This window comes from Suncus etruscus, chromosome 4 (assembly GCF_024139225.1).
Source record: "Suncus etruscus isolate mSunEtr1 chromosome 4, mSunEtr1.pri.cur, whole genome shotgun sequence".
NCBI lineage: Eukaryota > Metazoa > Chordata > Mammalia > Eulipotyphla > Soricidae > Suncus > Suncus etruscus.
In genome coordinates, this window is record NC_064851.1 from 118,817,341 (window position 1) to 118,840,262 (window position 22,922).

Genomic DNA, 22,922 nt, shown 5'->3' on the forward strand with positions numbered 1-22,922 from the left:
CCTATAAAAACCCTCAAGCTAAGGAGTGAGTGTTTATGGAAACCTCTAAGTTGATGCTTACTACATAGAATGGCAAAAAGAAACAGAATGTTTGGCTTCACGCAACTGTAACTATTCTTTGTTAAATATTTATTGAGGTTAAAACCACATTACACCAGCACAACAATCCAAAATAGTAATGACAGTATTTTGTTTTTGTTTTTGTTTTTTATAAATACAACATAAAAGGTGGCAAAAATAATGCTACTTAATCCCAAACCCAGCAAGTTAGCAAAAAAAAAAAGTCACATTCAGAGAAATTTGGCAAGATATGACGATGCCCATCATATTTCTACGCTCTAGATAGGTTCATGAGAGACTTTGCTTGGTATCTAAAATCCCATATTAGCAATGCATGTAAATGTGGTAAAGAAACCTGGACCACTCAGCGTAGAATATCTGCCATTTGGTGCACAAGTTATTAATCATTTCAAACCTGGTCAGTTGGTGTTCTTACAAAGAAGTAGAAAGCTGTACATGTGAAGCAGTAATATGAAATATATGGGGTGGTACACAGATATAAAATTATTTTAAAAAACACTACATATTGAATTGAGTAACTGAGCTAAGAGTTCTGCAGCAATTTTATTATAAATAGTGAAAGATATATGTGTTTTGAAAAAGAAATACAGTATTTTCTTTTCATAGCAAAGTACCATTGAAAGCCTCATGTTTTATAATAGTAGGCCAAATTATTTCTTTTCTTTTAAAAAAAATTGTTGGTTCCGACTTAAAACTGTCAAGTCTGGTCAGCATCAATTCCATCTAGTTGATGCAGAATCATACGCATTTAAACAACAACAACAACAACAACAATAACAAAACAACCCATCTTTACTGATGCCTTTACAAACTACTTGGAACCCAGCACCATGTATTGGCAAATTTGACGGCAGCATGAGAGTAAAACTAGTATTTCCCATTCACCAAATCTTGGTGAAAAGATTAAAAAAAAAAAAAAAAAAAAGAATGTTATGCCACAAATCTGTTTTTGTCTTCTCTAAGCCTCCATTTTCCTCAGGTAAACAAAATCCTACAGGCGATTGCTCATTTAAGCCAATCTTGCAGTCTCAGTCCATTTTCAACTTGCTCTACACACCTAAACTCTTCAGCTATGACACAGACTTCAAGATGCACTGAAATGTCCATAGTATGTGTGCTTGCACCAAATTTCCCACCAGCCCCTTGGAAACCCCCAGCCTCTGAATGCCAGTGCTTTTCACTGATTTATTGTTTCATGTTTGAAGAAAACCAAAGAAAAGCCTGATTGTTCCCCTGAATCCTGCCCCAACTAAATGAATGTATTCTCAGTGTTCATTTCCTTCATTCCCTTCCCTACCAATTCCCTTTCCTCCCAATTCTATGCCTCGGTCATATGGGTGGTTTGGAAACCTTTCCTGGGATAGACTGTAAGATGAGAAAAAAAGAACTGCTTTATTCTCAGTTCTTTATATTATATTTGAATTAGCCTTTTAATGTGGGATGGAAGTAAGCTTCCTACTAAGGTAGAATGAAGAGAGACCACTCACTGCACGTAAAAATAAAAAAGGTCAAGAACTAAGTTACTACTAACCTGGTTAGAAAACTTGATGTGTGTGACATTGAAGGCAAGTAATTCCTTCTGGTTTCAGATGAACACAGTTTGCAAAGACAAGACGTTTGCTTGGATTTCTCTGTCATCTCCACCTTCATGTCCCCCTGACATATTGCACTTGGTTCATGGTAGCTGTCTGCATGCTGCCACTAAAGATATCTATGTATTAATTGTGGTTGCAATCACTCAAGTTATGCATTCCACAGCATCATGGGATGCAGCACCTAGAGCTATGGTTGAGAGGCACTTGGGAGAATCAAAATTGCGCTTATCTTTAAACAACTGCTTTCCTTGACAGCATTTTGGCCTTTCAGACCTTTTTCCATCATAGCAATTCCAAAAGCTGTACATTGGATGATGGTGAGTTTTCTGTGCAGTGTGTACATTGTTTTAATCACCTACTTCACTTCTAAGCTTGGAATCCCAAGTAAGGCAATGATTATGTGGGTATTTTTCTTCCCCCTACAGCCAAAAGTGTGTGTTTGCTCATTACATAATGTGACAAAGGAATAAAAGTTGGTCAAGGCACTGCTTGTTTCAGCATTTGAGCTTTCACACGACTGTGGGGTTACAGGTCCTCACTTTCCACCAAGCCACTATTCAGGGTCAGGTGGGATGCATTGGCATCCGGTTGGAAAGCTGCTTTGATGTCTAGTCCCTGGTCCGAAAGTGCTGCATAGCGGCTAGCCGAGGGCCGGACTTTTTTGGGCTTAGTGTTTTGTGGCTGCTGATGCCATTGGGCTGTAAAAGAAAAGGAAAAAAAAGTTTAAAACATTTAAACTGGGCCTCACCTGGCATTGCTGAGAGCTTACTCCTGACTCTGGGAACCATATGTATTACTGGGGAGAAAACCTGGGTCACCAGCATACTAGGCAAATGCCTTGCTTGCTGTGTTGTCTCCTCAGGCTTAAAATTAAGACGTTTAAAGCCAAGATGCAATGATAAAGACTTGAGATATTTCACATAAACACAGAATGTCTTTTCCTATATTCCAGGCACATCATTGTGAAAGATGCACCACGATTATAGCAGCAATTCTACAATTTAAGAAGAGTTTTGCATTTCACACCAGTATTTCAGATTTACTATTGATAAGGGTAATGGGCCTCTCAGAGTTCAAGAATTAAAAAGACAAAGTGCTGTTCACAGCAAGTATTAAGAAGGGAAGGAACTATTGGAAATAGACATTATTTTTCACCCATACCCCCTTAAGAAAAATCTTCTAGTATAAAGGTCACAAAAGTGATGGTGGTTTGGTGTTAAAACATCCCTGTATGACTGAAAGGAAATCAGACAGTTAAAATCGAACAGTTGGGAAGAGCAAGGCCACCATTTCCTACAGAATCTCACACAGCTTTTACCCAGAACAAAGTCATCTTTGAGCTTTTTCTAGTGGTTTTCTAGATGCCAGTAAGTTTTGCACTATTGTATAAGTTTGCGAATCCAATAAAAATGATTTTCTTTAAGTCTATGATGCATGTACATACATCCAGAAACACAAGCCTACTGCTGAGCTGCTCAAGATACACAGGCAAGAAAAGCATGAAGGCGCCAAACTGTGCATTCCAGGAACAATGCTACACGCCTTTAGAACACATCAAGACACTGCGAAGGCTGTATTATGGAGGATATGTTAAAAGGCAAAGTCATTTGCAGAACACGGTATCCAGAAGATGTGGAAAGGCCTGTGGTTAAGTCTTTCCCTACTGTTAAGATCCTAAGGATGCTTGAATAAGGAAGCCACAGCTGACTGGACCATGTCAGAGAGAACTCAACATGCACATTTCGCTAAGAATTAAAGTTCCTGAATGATACTTGGGTATTTGTTCTCCTGGTGTAGTTCACTATTAATGTCGAGAAACTATAAACAGAAAGAGAAAGACAACATGAAACATTTGACAAATGACACATGATGGTGTTATAAGACTGCATTTAAGTAATAGGACTCTCTGTCCTGGTGACTTTTTTTAAAATTTAAAATAGGTTGATAACCCCTTAGCTATGAATCCTCTTTTTTTTTTTAAAAATTAATTTTTAAATAGTATCAAAAGCATTTGAAATGCAATGAAGTGGCACTCACTGTAGACGTCCAGCCTGGCTGTACAGGACACAATGCCTGCTTCATTCTTGGCCGACACCGTGTACCAGCCAGCGTCTTCCTTTGTGGCTCCCTGAATGAGCAGGCAGATGTAGCCATGATTATCCTGGTGCATGCTGGAGAAAGAGAGCAAGTCATTAGCGTTCTAAATTTTTAAAAAGTGGCTCTGGACATGAAGCCCCATTTTTAATGAGATCATTAGAAACAGCATGGTGCAAGAAGCAGCTAATAGGTTCATACTTCTTCCAGAGAGGCTGCGGGCCCCATTAACTCTAATGGGAGCGGAGAGCTGGCGTCGAGAGGCTGAATGCATCTGTGCACTTCATTTCCACTTGAGGGTCTGTCTGTATAAAAACTGGTGATGACCAAAGCAAACAAGTCTAGTTTTCAGATAGGAAGGTAGGCACTTCAAAACAAAACAAAAAGCCAAACAAACCACAACTCCAAAATGTGTCATCATACTTTTGGGGATGTGATTTTATTTGTTTAGTTTTGCTTTGGGGCCACACCTGGAGTGCTCAGGTGTTACTCCTGACCCTGAACTCAGGAATCACTTCTAGCATGCTCCGGGGACCATATGCTGGGGATGCTGGGGGTTGAACTGGCACCTCTGCACTTATTTCTGCATACCAAAAGCACATCTCTTGGACAGCTCTAGCCAGGAGGGTGTAGGGGGTGTCACTATAGTCGCACCTCACTCGGTCAGTGCTGTGAGTCAGGGATTCATTTTCTTTCTTCCAGAAGATCTGTGGCGGCGGTGCACCCATCACACGGCACTCCAGACGCACCGGGTACCCGTCGGCCACACCCGTGTTCTGCAGCTTCTCCACGAACACGGGTGCCTTGTGTGCTTCTTTAGCTGAGAAAACACAAGACGAAAGATCTGTCACTGACACACAAAAGGAGCATACAAAGAACGAAGAGTGGTTTTGGAACATTGCCTAAATAGAGTCTTTTTTATGATGCCATTTTTCAACTTCAGGTGGTCCTTAAGATGCTCATCCTCTCCAAATTATTCATTTTTTTTTTAACCAAGAAAGGTTGCTACGCCTCATTCAACTCATTAATTTTTCTCAATTAATTCACATCTGACAGCCCCACACAGCGCACTGGCCATCTGCTCCCAGATTGCTTGTGTGCCAGGCAGTAGAATGAGATTCTTAAGCCATCCCTGGCATCTGGGATGCTGCACCTCGCTAATGATGGGGTTTGTGCGCTTCCAGCCCCGACCTACTACCGCCACCTAGTGGCATTCAGGCAGACACGTTTCTCAACTGCATCCACTTCCCCTCCCCTCCCAGAGGTCTGCAGAGTAGTTTTGACACTTCCCAAGATTTCTCATTCTGAGCATTAAGTAAGACGGGTACATCTTAGGATCTAAGCTGGGGGTCCCGTAGGGGAGACAGCTTTGCCAATGAGAAGTTCACGTCGTGCATATTCGACTTTGTATTATTTGAAGGAAGCCATTAAAAACAAGACTGTATTGTCTGTTCTAAAAGCATCTGAAAGAATGGTTAATGGCACTGAAAATATTATGACCTAATGGGAAATTGTTCTCTTGGGATCTGTGCTTGAAACAATTTCAGTGAAGGATGCTTTCTTTGGAATTGTCAGCAGAGAATGTAGGGGTGCACGTCTTCCACCCTATACTTCTACACCCCCAATCTGGAGTGGCAACAAAAGCAGTCAGGGAGAGTCAAATGGAGAAGACAGATATTTGATCAGGAAATTTCAAACACCCCTGGCCTTCCTCACCCACCAATTATGTAGATAGTAGTATACACCCTCTGGAACATTGTACTGCTGGGTGTTGGAGATGCAGAGCTTTGTCTATGTTTCTTGAGTAGTTCATCCTCCTAAGAACTGAGGCATGACAAGGCGGCTGTGAGAACCAGCCAAGATCAAGTATCCGGAGTGTGAGAAGCAGACAGAAATGTGAGAAGTCTAAAGCACAGATATTAGTTTTCACTATGTATAACTCCTGAGAATGACATCAGCCTATCCATACATTCCATTTTATTATCTAAGGGTAAGACTTCATATAACTCCACTTTTATAGAATTTACCTATAGGAGGATCAACAAAAAAGTAAATCTTTGTCAAATTTGACTGTGGTCTTGGGCACAGAATGTGCAGAATTTAAAGAAATATAATGCAGAATTTTAAAAAATATAATTCCTGGAGACATTGAAAACAAAGAACATGAGAATTGGAATTCAGTAAGATGCATGCCCCTATGGGGGCAGCAAATTAGGACAGGAAGGTGGAGGGAGGAGTCCAACTGGGAGGAGTAGGTGATTCTGAAACGTGATAAAGTGTTACATATGAAACCCAATCAGCAACAGCACTGGAAACGACAGTAAAACACACACACACACACACACACACACACACACACACACACACACACACATTCACTCATGGCAAGAGGGAAATGGGGAGGAGGTGGTATAAGGAAGTAGACACTGATGAAGGCGTGGGTGTTGAAACAATGTATGTCTGAAACTCAATCATGGATAACTTTGTAATTTCATGGGACTTAACAAAAGTAATTAAAAAATTGATCATGGTCTTTGGACATAGATGTCTGAAATATTTTGTGACTTTTAAAGTATGCATTGAAACATAAGCTCATTCTTGTACAATCAGCTCAGCTCTTGGACCTCATGTTGCTCTCTCTCTGTGATCATCACTGGGGTCATCACAGACATGAGAAAAGGTCAGTGGCCCAGAAAAGTGACCCAAATCCTTTCTCTCTAGGCCAGGCTAATGGAAGGAAGACACTATATATAATAGTGGAAGAATGAGCTCGAGGGGCTGGGCTACAGTTCTGCCAGCCTGACTGGATTCCCAGCACTGCCCAGTCTCCTGGACACAGCTAGTTGTCTCCTAGAGGCCTAGTGCCTGAGCATCAGTGGCACTGCAGGGCCCAAGCAGTTATGTTATCATCAAACCCTTGCACTGAAACACCAACCTGGCTGCCTAAAAATTGCTGATAAGACTGAGCACTGACTACCTGGGAGCACTATCTTTACCTCCTCCCTGTTTTTGATTTGCTAGGTCTTCGGATAGGCTTTCATCAGCTGCTCTGATCATATATTTTCGTGAGCAGTTTGACATATATTGTGTTGGCCAATGAGGCAGAATGAGTTCACCTTTCTGAATCCGATACGCTGAGAGAGAGAGAGAGAAAGGAAGATCCAGGCTGAGCCTACCTGCAACCACCAGCTCCAGACTGAAGGAGTTCTGCCCCGCGCGGTTGGTGGCGATGCAGGTGTAGATACCGGCATCTCGGGACAGCACGGGCTCGATGATGAGGGAGTGCACCCCATTTTCACGCACCAGCATCTTGTGAGCGCTGTCAGGCCTCACCGGCTTCCCATCTAACTGCCAGCTCAGGTCTGGTGTAGGTAATCCACTGACCTAAACCAGGAAGGAAAGGCCGTCAGTGTCCCACCTAGATTCTAGCATAGCGGATCAAACCCTGTAAATGCTCTACTGTAAATCAGGAGGCGCTGATGTCAGTTTATATTTACTCTTTTGCCTAAAATCTTTCCTGAAAAGTCCGGGTCTCACTGCTTATTTCTTATGGAGCCAAGGAATGAATAGTGAATAAAAGAGATTAGAACATTCTCTGTTGTGATTTGACCTCAGGGTTAGAAAGTAAACCCAGCCTCTGAGAACCCTGGGGGGTGATGGGGCACACAGAGAGAGGGTGAGGTAAAGCGGGGAGAGGGAGAGAGAGGGAGAGAGAGACCCATAGGAAATGACAATGGCAGATTCTTAGCTGCCACTTCTGTGCTCTCCAGACTTAAGTTATGGCATCCATCAGCCTCCATTGCTATGACTGGCTTCTAAACATTGAAAGGAAGTTACAAGAACAACATGTAAACTGCCCAGAAAGCTATTAAAACAAATTAGCAACACAATGGAAACATCACAAAAAGTGTTGCGACTGTGACAGTTGTTGTCAATGGGAAAACAGATAAAAGCATATTTTGCTGCTCATCAGTTCTTGCACTAGAAAGGGCAGAGTTGGGTGCCATCTTGTTATGGATTTTGGCCTTGATTTTGAGGGGGGGAAAGTGAAAACACTTTAGAAAAATAAAAGGTTTTTCATCCAATGCTGGTGGGAATGCTAACTGTCAACCCCCATGGAAAACAGTATGGATGGTTATTAGTAAACTCAAAATTGAGCTGCTATATGACCCAGGAATCCCTCTTTTGGATATCTATCTCTAGCACAGAAAAACATTCATCCAAAAGGATGTATGCATACCACTATTCAGTATAGCACTTGGAATCAACATAGATGTCCAACAACAGATGAGTGTGGATCATGAAAATGTGGTGTGTATATATATGTATATATATACATATATATGTGTATATATATATATATATACACACAATGCAATATGACATAGTTGTAAGGATTAATGCAATCATGCAATTTGCAGCAACCTGGATGGAACTAGAAGATACTATGTTAAATTAAGTAAGCCAGAGAAGGATAAATACACAATGACTTCAATTATATGTGGAATTTAGAATAACTGCATAAAGAAACACATGGTCTAAATGGGAGTTGTCTCAAATATCATTGGCTCCAGAGTATAGTGAGGAGAAGGATAAAACTGAATGGAAGAGAAGAAACATAAATATAAAGAATGGGAACCACAGGCCAAGAGATCTCAAGACATTGGTAGTATTAAAAACAGAACTAAATATCCAAGCCAAAGGCAACAACAATGGAATCAAGAGACCCAAACTTTAACAGCCTAAACTTATAATGGGCCTGCTATATTGAAAGGTTGGGGGGCAAAGGGGTGGTATGGGATACATTGGGGAACATTTGTGGTGGGAGGGCTAACATTGGTGGTGGAATTGGCCCTAGATTCACTGTATGTCTGAAACCCAATTATGAAGGACTTTGTAAGTCACAATGATTACAATCAAATTAAAATAAACAAACTAGGTTTTTTAAGATCTCCACCCCCAATTTATAAGTGGGAAATTCTGTATTAAAAAAATACATCTTCCCCTGAGCCTGCCAGGAGCGATTTTTGAGCATAGAGCCAGGAGTAACCCCTGAGAGCTGCTAGGTGTGACCCCCCAAAACAAACAAACAAACAAACAAACAAAAAATACATCAGTTGTATGCAAAAACTTCTTTTGAAGGGACCGGAGTGGTAGTGCTAGCCGTAAGGCATCTATCTGCCTTGCATGCACTAGCCTAGGATGGATTGTGGTTCGATTCCCCCAGGCATCCTATATGCTCCCCCAAGTCAGGAGCGATTTCTGAGTGCATTGCCAGGAGTAACCCCTGAGCATCACTGGGTATGGCCCAAAAACAAAAAAAAATTTTATTTTGAAGAACCAGGTCAGTCATAAATCAGCCAGATGGAAACAGTACAATAGGTACAGTGCTCGAATGCCACAAGGCTGACCATCTGGTTCAATCACTGGAACCCTTCTAGTTCCCTAAGCACTGACCTGCAAAGAGAAGTTCTGAGCAACACCATGTATAGCAAACAAACAAACAACAAAACCAGAACAGAGAACAAATGGAATTTCATCCCTGGGGCATCATGCTCTTTGGTACTATCTACTAGGTCTCTTCATCAGAGAGAACAAAGGCCTAGATAATCCCAAGACATGAATAAAAGATCTGTTTATATTACTGGATACAAGAACGAAGCAAATTTCTGCAAGCTGGGCACCAGGTCATCCCCAAGTTTGGGAAAGTGATGGCATTGCTTGTCCAGGTGAGAACCTGGAGCATCAGGGCCATGAATTGACCGAGGATATGAGACTGCCTGGCAGGAGATGGGCCTACAACTCCAAGTGCCCTTGGTTCACACAGTTACCACGCACCTAGACTGGGCCCATTTACTCAAGTGAAAGCCAAAGGAAGTGCCTGATCTTGTGCCCCTATTTTAATTGAGTGGATAATCAGGCATTTCCCTTTGCCCTGACTATACTTTTACTTCCCTAAATCTCAACCTGGTCTCGGTAACTTCCTGGCTGGCTTGGACAAGAATCCCAGAGAAGGGATTCTTATTTTTATGAGTGTGATTTAGTTATTTTCCCTCAGGGTTTGGTACTGAATGTCAAGTACTGGGTACCTAAAGGGTTAAAATGGGAGGAGTTATTTAGGTGAAGTCTAGCTGATGCTATAGGCATGGACTTACTCAAATGACCCCCCCTTACCCCAAAAAAGGTTTAAGTATATATTCCATCTGTTGTTCCAGTGACAAGATTTTCCTCATTTAATTTATATCCAGGTCCAATAAGTAGCAAAAGTGAATCAACAAGTAGAAATTACTTTTTTAGAAAAAGCTTTTGGGGTCATACTCAGTGATGCTCAGAGGTCACTCCTGGCTCTACATTCAGAAAATTACTCCTCATTCTGGTCTGGGTATTATAAGGGATGCTGGGGATCGATCCCAGGTTGGATACAGGCAAGGCAAAACATGCCACCTGCTGTATTCTCTCTTTAGCTGCAGAGATTACTTTTAAAGTTAGCTATTTCAGTTAGGTCTCTGTACGGTGAAATACTTATTATATTCTCTTTCTTAAATATGACCTAAAGTGGAGCTCATGTGCTGAATCTCTAATATACCCAAGGGCAGGTACCTATCCATATACTTACTCCTTTATGCAATCTTTAATATTTTAAAGCGAAACCCAGGCTTCATGAATTTTCCTTTTCTATATAGCTCAGTATCATTATAAAAATATTTTCCTGAGTCACAATTCCTTTCTTACAAAATTAGTTGTCTTCACCTCTTAAGATCATCTAATGAGAGGCTGGAGCAATAGTATAGTGGTAGGATGTTTGCCTTGCATGCAGCTGCACAGGAAGGACCTGGGTTTGATCCCTGGCGTCCCATTTGGTTCCCCCGATCCAGGAGCAATTTATGAGGGCAAATCCAGGTGTAATCCCTGAGTGTCACCAGGTGTGGCCCAAAAATAAAAAAAAAATCATCTAATTATCTAAATAAGATTTCCTTTTGTTGACTAAAGTCAACAACATACTCATGAATAAAACACAATGAAACACAACTAGTATATTTTAACTGTAAAAATAATTATAATTCATTAGTTTAAAATACATTTATTCTTTTTGTGCATTTCTATAAGCTCAATTTTACTTCTGGGGAAAAAATAAAACACAAAATCAAAATCAAAGCTTCAATAACTTCCAAACAGAAGAACGTAAATTTGTGTCCTGCAATCCTAGAGAAAACCAGCAGAGGGAACCAAAGTAAAACTATCCAAAGCAGTGGTTCAGACAGTTTGGCCTCCGGGTCCTTTGAGAAGTAAGGCAGTTTTGTATACAATTCAGAGTTCACACAACTAATGAGACTAGCCTCCTTCCCAAGCTGTTGAAAACAGGTCAAAAGGATGACACCCCAATTTCTCTTAGAAAGCAGAGGTGTGAGAAACAATAGAATGGGTGCAGCATTGCTTTGCATGGAGCTGACCCTGGTTGGGTCACTGATATCTCATAAGATTCCCCAGCACTTCCAGGAATGATCTCAAATATAGCTGCAGTAACCCAAAACCCAAAATAAAAAAGTAAAAAAATACCCAGAAAATGGGAGCTGAGGATATGATTTAAATGGAAGAGTACATGTCAGGCATGTGTGAGGCCCTGGGTTCATTCCTTGGACCCCTGAATCAAGCCCTCCACTCTACCTACCTCAGTGCCATTGGTGTAGAGGCAACAATGAACAAAGAAAAGAAAGATGGAATAAAAAAGAGGACATCAATGAACACAAAATTTGTGTTAAAAAAAAGAGGATCACTTATGTCTTAATCAGCATTTTAGCAGGTTTCTTTTTTATTTTATTTTTTCTATTTTAGAAGTTGATTTATTTAAAAAGTTTTTTTCCAAATTTGGGGAGTACCCCTCAAATCCAGATGGTTTCAATGGTGAATCATACAAAATATTTATGGAAGATATAGGGCCAATTTCACAAACATTTCCAGGAAATATAAGAGAAGGGAAAACTAACAAAGCTTATTTAAAAAATATTAAACCATGAAAATGCATTACATACGAGCCAAGGTTTATTCCTATACCAAAGTCAAACAAAAGCATTTTAAGAGAGAAAACTGTAGACTAATAAGTCCTGAGCATAGAAGAAAAAATTTCCCAAATATTTAAAAAAATAATGTAATTCAGGATATCAACAGGATGAAGAAAATAAAGCAGGTGGTCATTTTAATAAAAAATTTTTTTTTGGTCACACCCAGCTGTGCTTCTGGGTTACTCCTGATTCTGTGCTCAGAAATTGCTCCTGACAGGCATGAGGAAACCAAATGGGATGCCGGAATTCGAACCACTGTCAATCCTGAGCCAGCTGCACTGACTAAATGCCCTACCGCTGTGCTATCTCTCCAGCCCACAAGTGGTCATTTTAGTAAGTAAAGAAAACCTTTGCTAAAATGACTGACAAAAACTACAAGAAAGCTGGGAACAAAGGAAACTCTACAGACTGGTAAAGAGGAGTATAAAACAAATATAAATAAACACATATATATATTTATATATACATATATATATATAAAATAAAGCACTATAAGGCAAATCTACAAATAATAAGATATTCAGGCTGAAAGATTTAATGTTTCCCCTCTAAAATCAAGAGCAAAAACAAGGATCTATATCACTCTCAGTCAATAGCTTTCATTTGATGGTATTACATTCTTAAATCATGAAAGAAATGCCTTAATTAAAAAAAGAGAGGCATCTTGGGAGTCAGGGTGATATCACAGTGGATAGGGCATTTGCCTTGCATGTTGCTGACCCAGGTTTGAACCCCACATCCTATATGGTCCCCTGAACCTGTCAGGAGTGATTTCTGAGTGCAGAGCCAGAAGTAATCCCTGAGCACTGCTGGATGTGGCCCCAAAAGAAAAAAAAATAGAGGCATCTTATCAAGGCAGCAGGCTCGGTAAGGGGAGGTGGGCAGGAGCCTTGGAGCTCTGAGGAGGGAAGGAGACACTGGTGGTGGGTTGGTGTTAGTACCTGGTACTCCTAAAACCCAGCTATGGATAACTTTGTAAATCATGATGCCATAATAAAGTTTAAAAAAAAAGACATCTAAGTAAAACTAGGGGAAAAGGCAAATTAAGTTCATAGCAAACAAAATGATGTACATTATATAAAGAAAAAAATCAAGAATTTAAAAAAATTGCCAGCACACTTATTATTGCAAAAAATAGAAAACCTGAAGGGATAAAACCTATCAGCTCTCTTCTGGAGTTTTAAGTAAAGAGCATACTTATTAACATATTAAGATGTAAAGTATAAAAAGATTTATAATGATATATTAACATCCAGTGTATTTCACTAGTATATATTAAGCAGAAAAACATTTGCAAAAATTTCCTATATTTTAGGTAACTTCTCTAGTGAAATGAAAATGACAGATTTGGTGGTGAGGCCAGACACTTACTTTGCAGTCCATTCTGCAGAGTTTGCCTTCCTGAACTGTGAGGTCTCCTGGAGCTTGCAGGAAGTGGGGTCTGAAGAATCGCTCCTGAATGGGTTCATTTTCATCCGTACTGTCCCTTGATCGAGAACGAGGTCTTAAAACAAGGGAGAGAATGGGCAGTCATTATTGCCAGACTTTTAGTTGTCTTAGAAAAGTATGCAGGGCACCAACTTCATTTCCTTACCTCATTCTTAGCCCCAAGATTTAGCTATGAAAAAAATAGTCATAAAAACAAACTCCCATCTTATTTGTCAGCTTATAATGTTTTTCTACTAATTGATTAGATATGCTAATCCTTAAAGCTAGTATAAATCATCAAAGGAAAAGTGGGAAAAAATAAAGCATTCTTTTTTTTTTTTTTTTTTTGGTTTTTGGGCCACACCCTGTGATGCTCAGGGGTTACTCCTGGCTATGCGCTCAGAAGTTGCTCCTGGCTTCTTGGGGGACCATATGGGACGCCGGGGGATCGAACCGTGATCCGTCCTAGGCTAGCGCAGGCACCTTACCTCCAGCGCCACCGCCCGGCCCCATAAATAAAGCATTCTTTAAAAATGTTTTCCCCTAAATATTTCCAAAACTGTATGAGTAGGGGCAGCTGTTATTCATTTCTTTATTTTTTCTAATCTTTCTTGAAAGAAATGGCCATATCTTGCCACAATCACTTAAATTTATAGGAAACCCAGTTACTATTTTGTAAAGATTTAATATCTAATAAAAATTCCTTTTTATATTAATCCAGAAAACAATAACATTTTGATTTTTTTTTTGCTTTTGCATCATTTGTTTGTGTGCCATAAGGCATTCTTTTGCATAAAAATAAGTATGTGAAAAATGTCACAGATTTTGGGCACTGCCTATGCCTTTTTCAGTAGTTAAAGATGCTTAAAGAAGCTAAAGGCATCAAATTCCATCAGCAATCTCCTGAAGTGTAAACATATTTAGAAAAGAATAGAACAAATGAATGTATAATAAGCTAAGACTTATTAGCATCTAGATCTAGTTTTGCCATGTACACTCATCTAATTGATGAGTTAGAAACATTTTACTTAGAGACAATGACACAAGGAAAAGCTTAAGCAACTATATTGAAGACACACTAGTCGACTGGATTTGCTACTAACTATTCTTGTCTTTCTAGCCAGAGATACAGGCCTGTGGATTTCGGAACACACAGTGCCACAAAAGTCCACATCCTCAGGAACTAGAGTTTACCTGGGGAAGTTGAACAGAGTGCCCTACTCTGGAGAACCAACCATAGAGCAGCTGCAGACACACCCCTTGTTTGCTACTGTTTTTCTTGTTTTTCCTCTGTGAGCTGAGCTTAATGTGTGCTCTTTTCATTATGGGTGTTTAATCTGTGGCCTGTTTATTTAATCAAGTCTTGCCTGTAAAATGCCTAAATAGGAACCCAAGGGGACAGGCTGACTGGCTGACAATAATGAAATCAGTCAGTCAGAGACGAGTAATAGCCTATCTTCGACCATTGCATCGTGAGTAAACTCAGGTCTTACTAGGAACAGAAAGCATCTGCTGTTTAAAATATGACAAATCTTGCTGACAAGACTTATGGTCTTCTAGCCACAGAGATAATATAGCAGGTAGGGTGTTTGCTTTGCAAACCTAGGCAGCTGACGCTAGTTTGAGCTCTAGCATTCCATATGGTTCTTGGAGCCTGCCAGGAGTGATCCCTGAGTGAAGAGTCAGATGTAAGCCCTGAGAATGGCTGGGTGTGGCCCACACAAACAAATAAAGAAAATTATAGCCTAAAGTAAATTTATTCTGGCTCAAGGTTATAGTTCAGATTCTAAAGTATACTCTTCCTACTACTTCATGTCCCCTTCCCCCAAGGTATGGACCTTCTTGGCCCTTGAATCTTGCTGGAAGCTTCTCTCACTCTGCAAATGCAAGAACCTAATTTTGAAGTATGTGGCTAACGAAGTGAAATTAGCAAAGCAACTGGGTTTTACTAATAGAAAAGTACATGTGTGTCAGTTACTACTCTGCTTACAAATGTGTCTATGATTTAAAAGTGCAGAGTATCTCTTGACACAGAAACCAGGCCTTATTAAACATCCCAGTGATGGTATATCCAAATGGGCATAGTGCATATTAGCAATTACTTGTTTCTCAAAATTGCAAAGAAGTATGATAATAATCAAAAAGCCAGGCACTGGATACACTGAAATATTCTATTCACATTCTGTCTTCTTTTTTTTTTTTTTTTTTTTTTTGGTTTTTGGGTCACACCCGGTGGTGCTCAGGGGTTACTCCTGGTTGTCTGCTCAGAAATAGCTCCTGGCAGGCATGGGGGACCATATGGGATACCGGGATTTGAACCAACCACCTTAGGTTCTGGATTGGCTGTTTGCAAGGCAAATGCCGCTGTGCTATCTCTCCGGGCCCCACATTCTGTCTTTTAACAAAGGTTACTTCTATAGTCATACTTTATCGTAATTGTGTTGAGTTGATAGTAAGAAAATAATACTAAGGTCGATTCAAAGGTCTGAAATACCTTCTGGCGTGAGGATGGCCTGAGGGCGAGCGTGGACTGCGACCTCTTTGGTTGACAGCCTGTACCATTAGTCGTCCGGTACAGCTGACCCGGCCCTGTTGAAGACATCAAAAAAAGACATTATTTGCTTTGCAGATCAACTAGCCACTAAGTACCACCAGAGGCTCTGCCCTATTTCCCATAATACATGCTATCTTAACAGATACTCAGCCATAATGATAACCACACAAATCCATGCAGAAACAAAATTTTCCCAGGGTAAACACTTTCAGAACAATTTGAACTAAAAAACTTGGGTCACAAGGCCACACTTGGCCAAATTATTAAATAAGTTTTACCGTATCTAGGCTGGCACTTAAAAATGACTGTGGTTATTGAATTTATTATCATTTATAAGGATGCCTAATATGAGAGCTTGTAGGAGAGTTGTAGAAGACATTTGTGGAAGGCATTAGTGTCTTATAGCATATTCCAAGTAAAATCAAATGAGCTGATTTAGGTGTTTTATTTATTTTTTCTTAAACAAGATCTTTTTAGTAGTAGATTTAATTAATTTTAGTGGTATATGCCACAAACCATAAAAGAGATTAGCAGCACAATGAAGTGAACATGACTTAAGAAGTATGCCTGGACATGAACAGGAGAATGTAACAGGCCTAGGACACCATGTCTGCAACAAGTGAACATATTTGAGTTGGCACAATCATAAGAAGTTTGGTTCTTTTTCACATGTAATGAAAAGTTGTTTTTTCTTAAACTTGCTGATTAAATATTGGATGCCTATAGTTATGCAAACTGAGAGAAGAAATAGAGAATGCAGAGGGCATAAGGAAGTCCTCCAGTACTTAAATGAATTCCCATGAAAACTGTTTAGCTTTCTTATTGTACATGTGTCTACTAGAAAAAGCAACTTCAATATCCTTCAAAAACTTTGTCTGCATTTACAGCCTATGTAATGGGACAGAGAAGCCAGTGTTTGGCCTATATTTGTGCTAGTCAGGCCTTCCTTGTTAGCTTCGTCATTTCTAGGTTTTGATCTGCATAAGAGGCACTTGACTCTTTCTTTCATGTGAACACTTGAACACTGAGAGTTCCTGTAAGGTTATTCTCTGATCTAACTTCATAGTGTTGTATCTCAAGGAATAGGAAGGTCTGAGGGAAGAGCGAGGGGCAGGAAGGAGTAGGAACAGATCAGTCAGACACACACTGCTTAAAAAGAGATGAAATCTGCCATATTATATTGTGGATTTGTTTTTGCTTGGTGGGTTTCCAAAAAATATTCAGTAGTAGCATCAAACATCATAAATAGGGTTACTATCTTTTAAATAAAAAACACAACAGTAGGATTATTAAAAGGTTTGAAATATAAGCCAGAGAAACATTGCACAAATTACTAAGACATGACATAGAGATGTGAGGTGAGCACAGGCTCATAAACGTGCTCAGCTCAGGGATGCCACTGACCTCCAGTTTATAAAACAACCATATCTGTGAAGTGCACTGAGCAAGTGGTGGTAAAAACCATGTATATAAGCATGCCTGGGATGCCAAAAGGAAAAAGAGCAATGGGAAACATGGTGAAATTCAGCTCAAACTGAGGAGCGGCCCTTGGGCACATAGAGTAAAATCTACCACTGACTACTAATGTTATGCCCAGTGACCAAAACTGGAAGAACATGGAAACAGAGGTATTCTGTGTGCTTGAGAGACTGCACTCTGAATTCCAACTGAGACTGGGCTTTGGAGGAGGGAACTGGAAGCAGGAAGCAGGGAAGGGCAGGAGTTCAGTCAGTGGGGCTCCCAGCTTCCCATGAAGTCGAAATTTCTTTAGGCCCTTTCCATGTACCCAGAGCAGGCAAAGGTACACAGAAATGGGATACAGACAGGAGAATGAGGCTTTTCATATAGAAGGAGGTGGTCCCAAAGAAAACATATGTATTCATTTGTGGCTTCCTCTACCATTCACAGTATTTGTTCTCAAGATCTTTGTTAAAACATTGCTTTTTCCTGAAAATTTCCAAGGAGACACAAAGTAGCATATTATGAAAGGAAATATTTCTAAGCAAGATGAATTGATTGTCTTGAGTTAAGGCCACAGAGTATAAATCCACTTATGTTAGGATTTTGGCAAATATAGGCTTTCCTTCAGCTGGCAATTTTATATAACCTTCCATATATATAACTGCTAATGTAAAATCTAGACATGGCTTATTTAAAATTCCCTCCACTCTGTCCCCAATAAAAGCATAATCGAACTGATGCATTTTAGTAGAAATTTAACAAATGAACACATAAAATCCATGATTCTTTTTAGAACTTGTATATAAAGAATTATCAATTTCATTGTCCACAAATACCTTCAGTTGTAATGATATGAAATGTGGTTCCCTATTTTTTTTTTGAAGTTCCAGAAAGTAATTTTATGTTGAATAGAGTAATATATACTTCTGATAGATTTGTTTTCCTTGTGGTATAAAAAACCATAAAACTTTTCCAGAGGAATGTTAATATTATGTTAATATTAAAATTCTATCCTGAATTTTTCAAACTCTGGTCAGACAACTGAATTTGTTTTAGGTTTTTTTTTTTTTTAAATAAAAAATGGAGTGTATATCTGTTTTACAAGGATGCTATAAAGATTAAATGACATGAGACTAAGGTAGGCCTCTAAATATCAAGGAGTCATTGATATTGTACATTATAATCAACAAATGTATCATTGATGGAACAGTTGGTTCCATGGGTCTAAGACTTGAACAATCAAGATGATTGTTCAGGGGATCCAGTGGCTTAATTTCAAGTAGATCTATTTTGCATGAATATCTTATGTCCTTTTTTTATCCCTTTAAATATACCTTTACCCAATGCCTTGTTTGGGTCGAGTTGTATGCTGGGACATGCCCCAGACAGCTTTGTGTGATACTCCTTAGCTCAAATTCAAACTCAAATCAAATCTGAGTTTGTTTGTAAGCCAGTTCTGTCCTTTATAGTTGAATGACTTTTGCTGGGAAATTAACCTCTTAAGTTTCTTTCTTCTGCAAAATGGGACCAAAGAGTTGATCCTGAATGGATTCACATAAAGTTAGACTGAGTTAGTAGGTATAAAGAAGTTGGTAATATATTTTGCACAAAGGCTCAACTGTTAATTATAGCACTAAATGTGGGTATAATTATAATAATAACTAGACGAATGTGAAGCATTGTTTTTGTTAAATGCCAACTTTTTCCATATGTAATGGGCTTGGTTTTTCTGGCATTGTTTGTTATTTGTTTACGCAAAAGGAAAAACAAAATGGCAATAGTGTTAGCATGGGAGGGGGAAGAATGTGTGAGTGAAGATAAATACTTGTTCTGCCAGTTTTGGGGCCACATTTGGCTGAGTTGAGGGTTAGTCTAGTGGTACATGGGGGACTATGTATTATGGACATCAAGCCTAAGACTCCTGTGTGCACACCAGCCCTCTGTTATGTCCTCAGCCTAGAGATCAACCTTCTTCACTTATGCTCTTGCTTAAAAGATGAAAAGCAAATAGGTTTATCTAGTGGCTTTATGCTGATGGCTGTATTTGAGGTATAAGATGCAGGTTTTTCTATTCAATTGGACCCATTTGACTTTGCTTAGGATAAACCTTGCCTCCTCTCACTGAACAGAGGACAGAATTTTATGTTTGTCAAGGTTTTTACGTCATGCTCTGAAACTAATACACAAATATTGCTGCAGACTATTTCCTTAACTCCCAAATTAAGAAAAAAGAATATGCATGATGTCTCACTTTTTTAGCCTTACACCCTTTACTTGTAAAAATCAAGGGAGGGGCCAGAGCCATAGTACAATGCGTAGGGTGTTTGCCTTGCAAAAAGCTGATCTAGGTTTGTCCCTGGCATGTCATATGGTCCCCTGAGCCCACCAAGTGTGCAGAGCCTGGACTATTCTCTGAGCACTGCTGGGCATGTCCCTAAAACAAAATAGAAATAGAGAAGAAAGGAAAGTCCTAATATTCAAAAGGCAGAATTATCAGTTTGGCAATAATGCTACTAGCTAACAGATGACCAAGGAACACTGAGAAAATATCTCAACTAATACACTTTTGATGTTTTTATATTAAAGAAATATAGAACTCAGTAAGTCAGTTTTGAAAAGATGCCTCCAATTGTGCTCAATTTAAAGTTCAGATTTTTAAGGATGACCATTTTATTTATGATAATGTTCATATAAAATTAGCACCAAATCATGTTAATCATAATAATGTGCCAGTTAACCCTAGTAATTGTCTTAATTAATGGGCTCTGATGAACATTAATGCCATTGCATTTTCTTTTAACACTGTAATTTCGATCTGCTTTATTATTAGCACATGAAGCAGTAATGCAAGTGAATGTTTAAAGTGAAGCTTGGAACGAGTTGGGAAACCTTTTAATGCCGAAACAAAACACAATCAACAAACCAACTTCTTAAATTTAAGTCAGCTGTGTGTTACTTTCCTATTCCAAACAAATCCACAGAGTTTAAAGCTATAGTACAAGTAATGAGTTTGAATTCTTAATGGGACTGTGTATTAACATCCAGCTTGTAAAGATTATTTGAAGCCTCATGCAAGGCCAACTATTTATATACTATGAAAATAACATGTATATTTCGTAGTTTATGAAATTTGCCGCTTGTATACATACTCAATTGGAGGAAACAGCAAACCTCAAAACAGCCATTTCCAAACCCGAGTCCAACAGAGAGTAACTTAGCAACAGAGCAAAACAAAGTCAAACAGGCGTGTTTAGATTTAGTTGTGTCTTAAAGATAGGATTAGAGTCTAAAATAAACTATTGGAGATCCTCATTTTGGCATGGTTTGGTGCTGCCCCACACCCCCTCACTATTTCACTAAACTCGCCTGAGTCCTGAGCCTTTGTAGAGCCGCATGTTCCAGCCCAAGCAGAATTTGGATGCATTCACAATAGCAAACATGTTTCTTATTCCCCAAAGGTTGAGCCAGGTGGAAAAACATTCTCTCAAATATTCTGCTGAACTTTAGCATTTTCCTCTCTTCCTTGGTTCTCACCCCTTTCTCCTGGCTGCTTTCTGGAATTATTTTCCACTGCTCAGGAGAGCTTGACAGTCTGTGTTTCATTACTGCACTGATTTTCCACTCCAGCCTTTTCCCTTTGGTCATTCCCCATCATGTAAGGAGAAAGCTGTAGTGAACCAGGAAAAAGAGAACCTGTTCTCTCCCTTTCAAATCCCTCTGCTTTTAAAAACATAATGAAATAATTTAGAGTCACTGAAGGCATCAGCAGAATTTAGACTTTCTGTTGATTCCATATTTTGTTTTGGGGAAAGTATCTCTTGAAAAATTTAGCTTTTACTTTTGAAATTTTTTTTTCCAGAGCCTACTATGACATACCTCTTTCAGATCATGTTCTAGCCCACAAATGACAAGAATGATGAGACATCTTAAGAGATAAAGATATTTTAAAGTTGGGATTATGACATGTTTAACTTTTCTATTATGGTATTTCTACAGCAATGAATAATAACCTATTATGTAAGTACAACAAAAAAGGCCTGCTATACTAAATACCACTTTGCTTTCAAATAGGTAATGAAGTTTATTCCAGTTTTTAGAAACTCTTATCTGGGATATTTGGACAGCATATGCTATTAAAGATTCTTGGCTAAAGATGGAATTTTACCTTTTTTATAAAACAACATCTGGAGGTGCCCAGAACTTACTCAGGAAGCACTCCGTCCAGGTACAGAGGACCATATAGGGTGCCTGGGATATATCCAGGTTGACTGCATACAAGGCAAGTACTCTACCCACTGTACAATTGCCTCTGGAGTTTCACTCCTGACATTAGAATTAATCAGACAACATGCCCAGAAACTTGGAACAGCAACTGATACCAAGAGCTATAAGTATAAAACTCTATAACAATTTTTTTCTAAAATTTAATTTAATTTTAGGCAGTATGGTTTATCATGCTGTTAGTGCCAAAGTTCTCTGCAGAAAACATTACAACACCACGCCCTGCCTCTGAGGGTCTTCTGCCTCCGACACTGTCCCAAATAACATTTTCAATTGCAGGACTAAAATTTTTTATGAATTTTTCTTAAGTTTCCCCTCTTATGCTGAATTGGGTCATTGAGACAGAAAAGGAGAGTGATAGCCCACCCCAATAAAAAATATTGAGTGAATTTATCTAATTTTGGGATATAGTTGGAATTCCAGGTCTTAGAAAGTGCTTTGGTGACTGTCTCCTGGGGTTCTTTGAATTTTTTGCTCCCTCTGGGATACTCCCAAAAGCAGTACTGGTGTTTGTTTCATTACAAGTGGCACAAAATATTTATTTAGTGAGCTGGGCTGAACTTTGGGCTCACTCATCTACCACTCTCTAAGCCTTATTTCTTTGTCTTCTCTTCAAAGGCAAAGAGCCAGCCAGGTTCATCATGGTGCTGAGCTAGATGTGGTAAAGCAGTTTGCTCTCTATGCTTTAGGCTGAGGTCTCTTTCTTTCCTTCCTTCCTTCCTTCCTTCCTTCCTTCCTTCCTTCCTTCCTTCCTTCCTTCCTTCCTTCCTTCCTTCCTTCCTTCCTTCCTTCCTTCCTTCCTTCCTTCCTTCCTTCCCTCCCTCCCTCCCTCCCTCCCTCCCTCCCTTCCTTCCTTCCTTCCTTCCTTCCTTCCTTCCTTCCTTCCTTCCTTCCTTCCTTCCTTCCTTCCTTCCTTCCTTCTTTCTTGTCCTTCCTCCCTCCTTCCCTCCTTTTCTCCTTCCCTCCCTCCCTCCCTCCCTCCCTCCTTTCTTCTTCCTTCCTTTCTTTCTTTCTTTCTTTCTTTCTTTCTTTCTTTCTTTCTTTCTTTCTTTCTTTCTTTCTTTCTTTCTTTCTTTCTTTCTTTCTTTCTTTCTTCCTTTCTTTCTCTCTCTCTTTTCTTTCTCTCTCTTCTTCCTTCCTTCCTTCCTTCCTTCCTTCCTTCCTTCCTTCCTTCCTTCCTTCCTTCCTTCCTTCCTTCTTGTCCTTCCTCCCTCCTTCCCTCCCTCCCTCCTTCCTTTCTTCCTCCTTCCTTTCTTCCTCCTTCCTTTCTTTCTTTCTTCCTTTCTTTCTTTCTCTCTCTCTTTTCTTTCTTTCTCTCCTTCCTTCTCTCCTTCCTTCTCTCCTTCCTTCTCTCCTTCCTTCCTTCCT

General features: G+C 39.5%; 1 protein-coding gene across 2 annotated transcripts in view; it reads right to left on the minus strand.

Annotated features, from left to right (window-relative positions):
* Positions 1–1,320: 1,320 nt before the first annotated feature.
* Positions 1,321–22,922, minus strand: part of PALLD (palladin, cytoskeletal associated protein) — a 463,024-nt gene continuing 441,422 nt past the window's right edge. For both annotated transcript variants that reach the window (XM_049771290.1, XM_049771291.1), the window contains 6 exons: positions 15,753–15,847; positions 13,202–13,334; positions 6,947–7,154; positions 4,425–4,590; positions 3,714–3,847; positions 1,321–2,374 (listed from right to left, as the gene is read on the minus strand). In XM_049771290.1, coding sequence (XP_049627247.1) covers positions 2,202–2,374; positions 3,714–3,847; positions 4,425–4,590; positions 6,947–7,154; positions 13,202–13,334; positions 15,753–15,847 — 909 coding nt within the window. In that variant the 3' untranslated portion in view covers positions 1,321–2,201. The remainder of the gene's footprint in view (positions 2,375–3,713; positions 3,848–4,424; positions 4,591–6,946; positions 7,155–13,201; positions 13,335–15,752; positions 15,848–22,922) is intronic.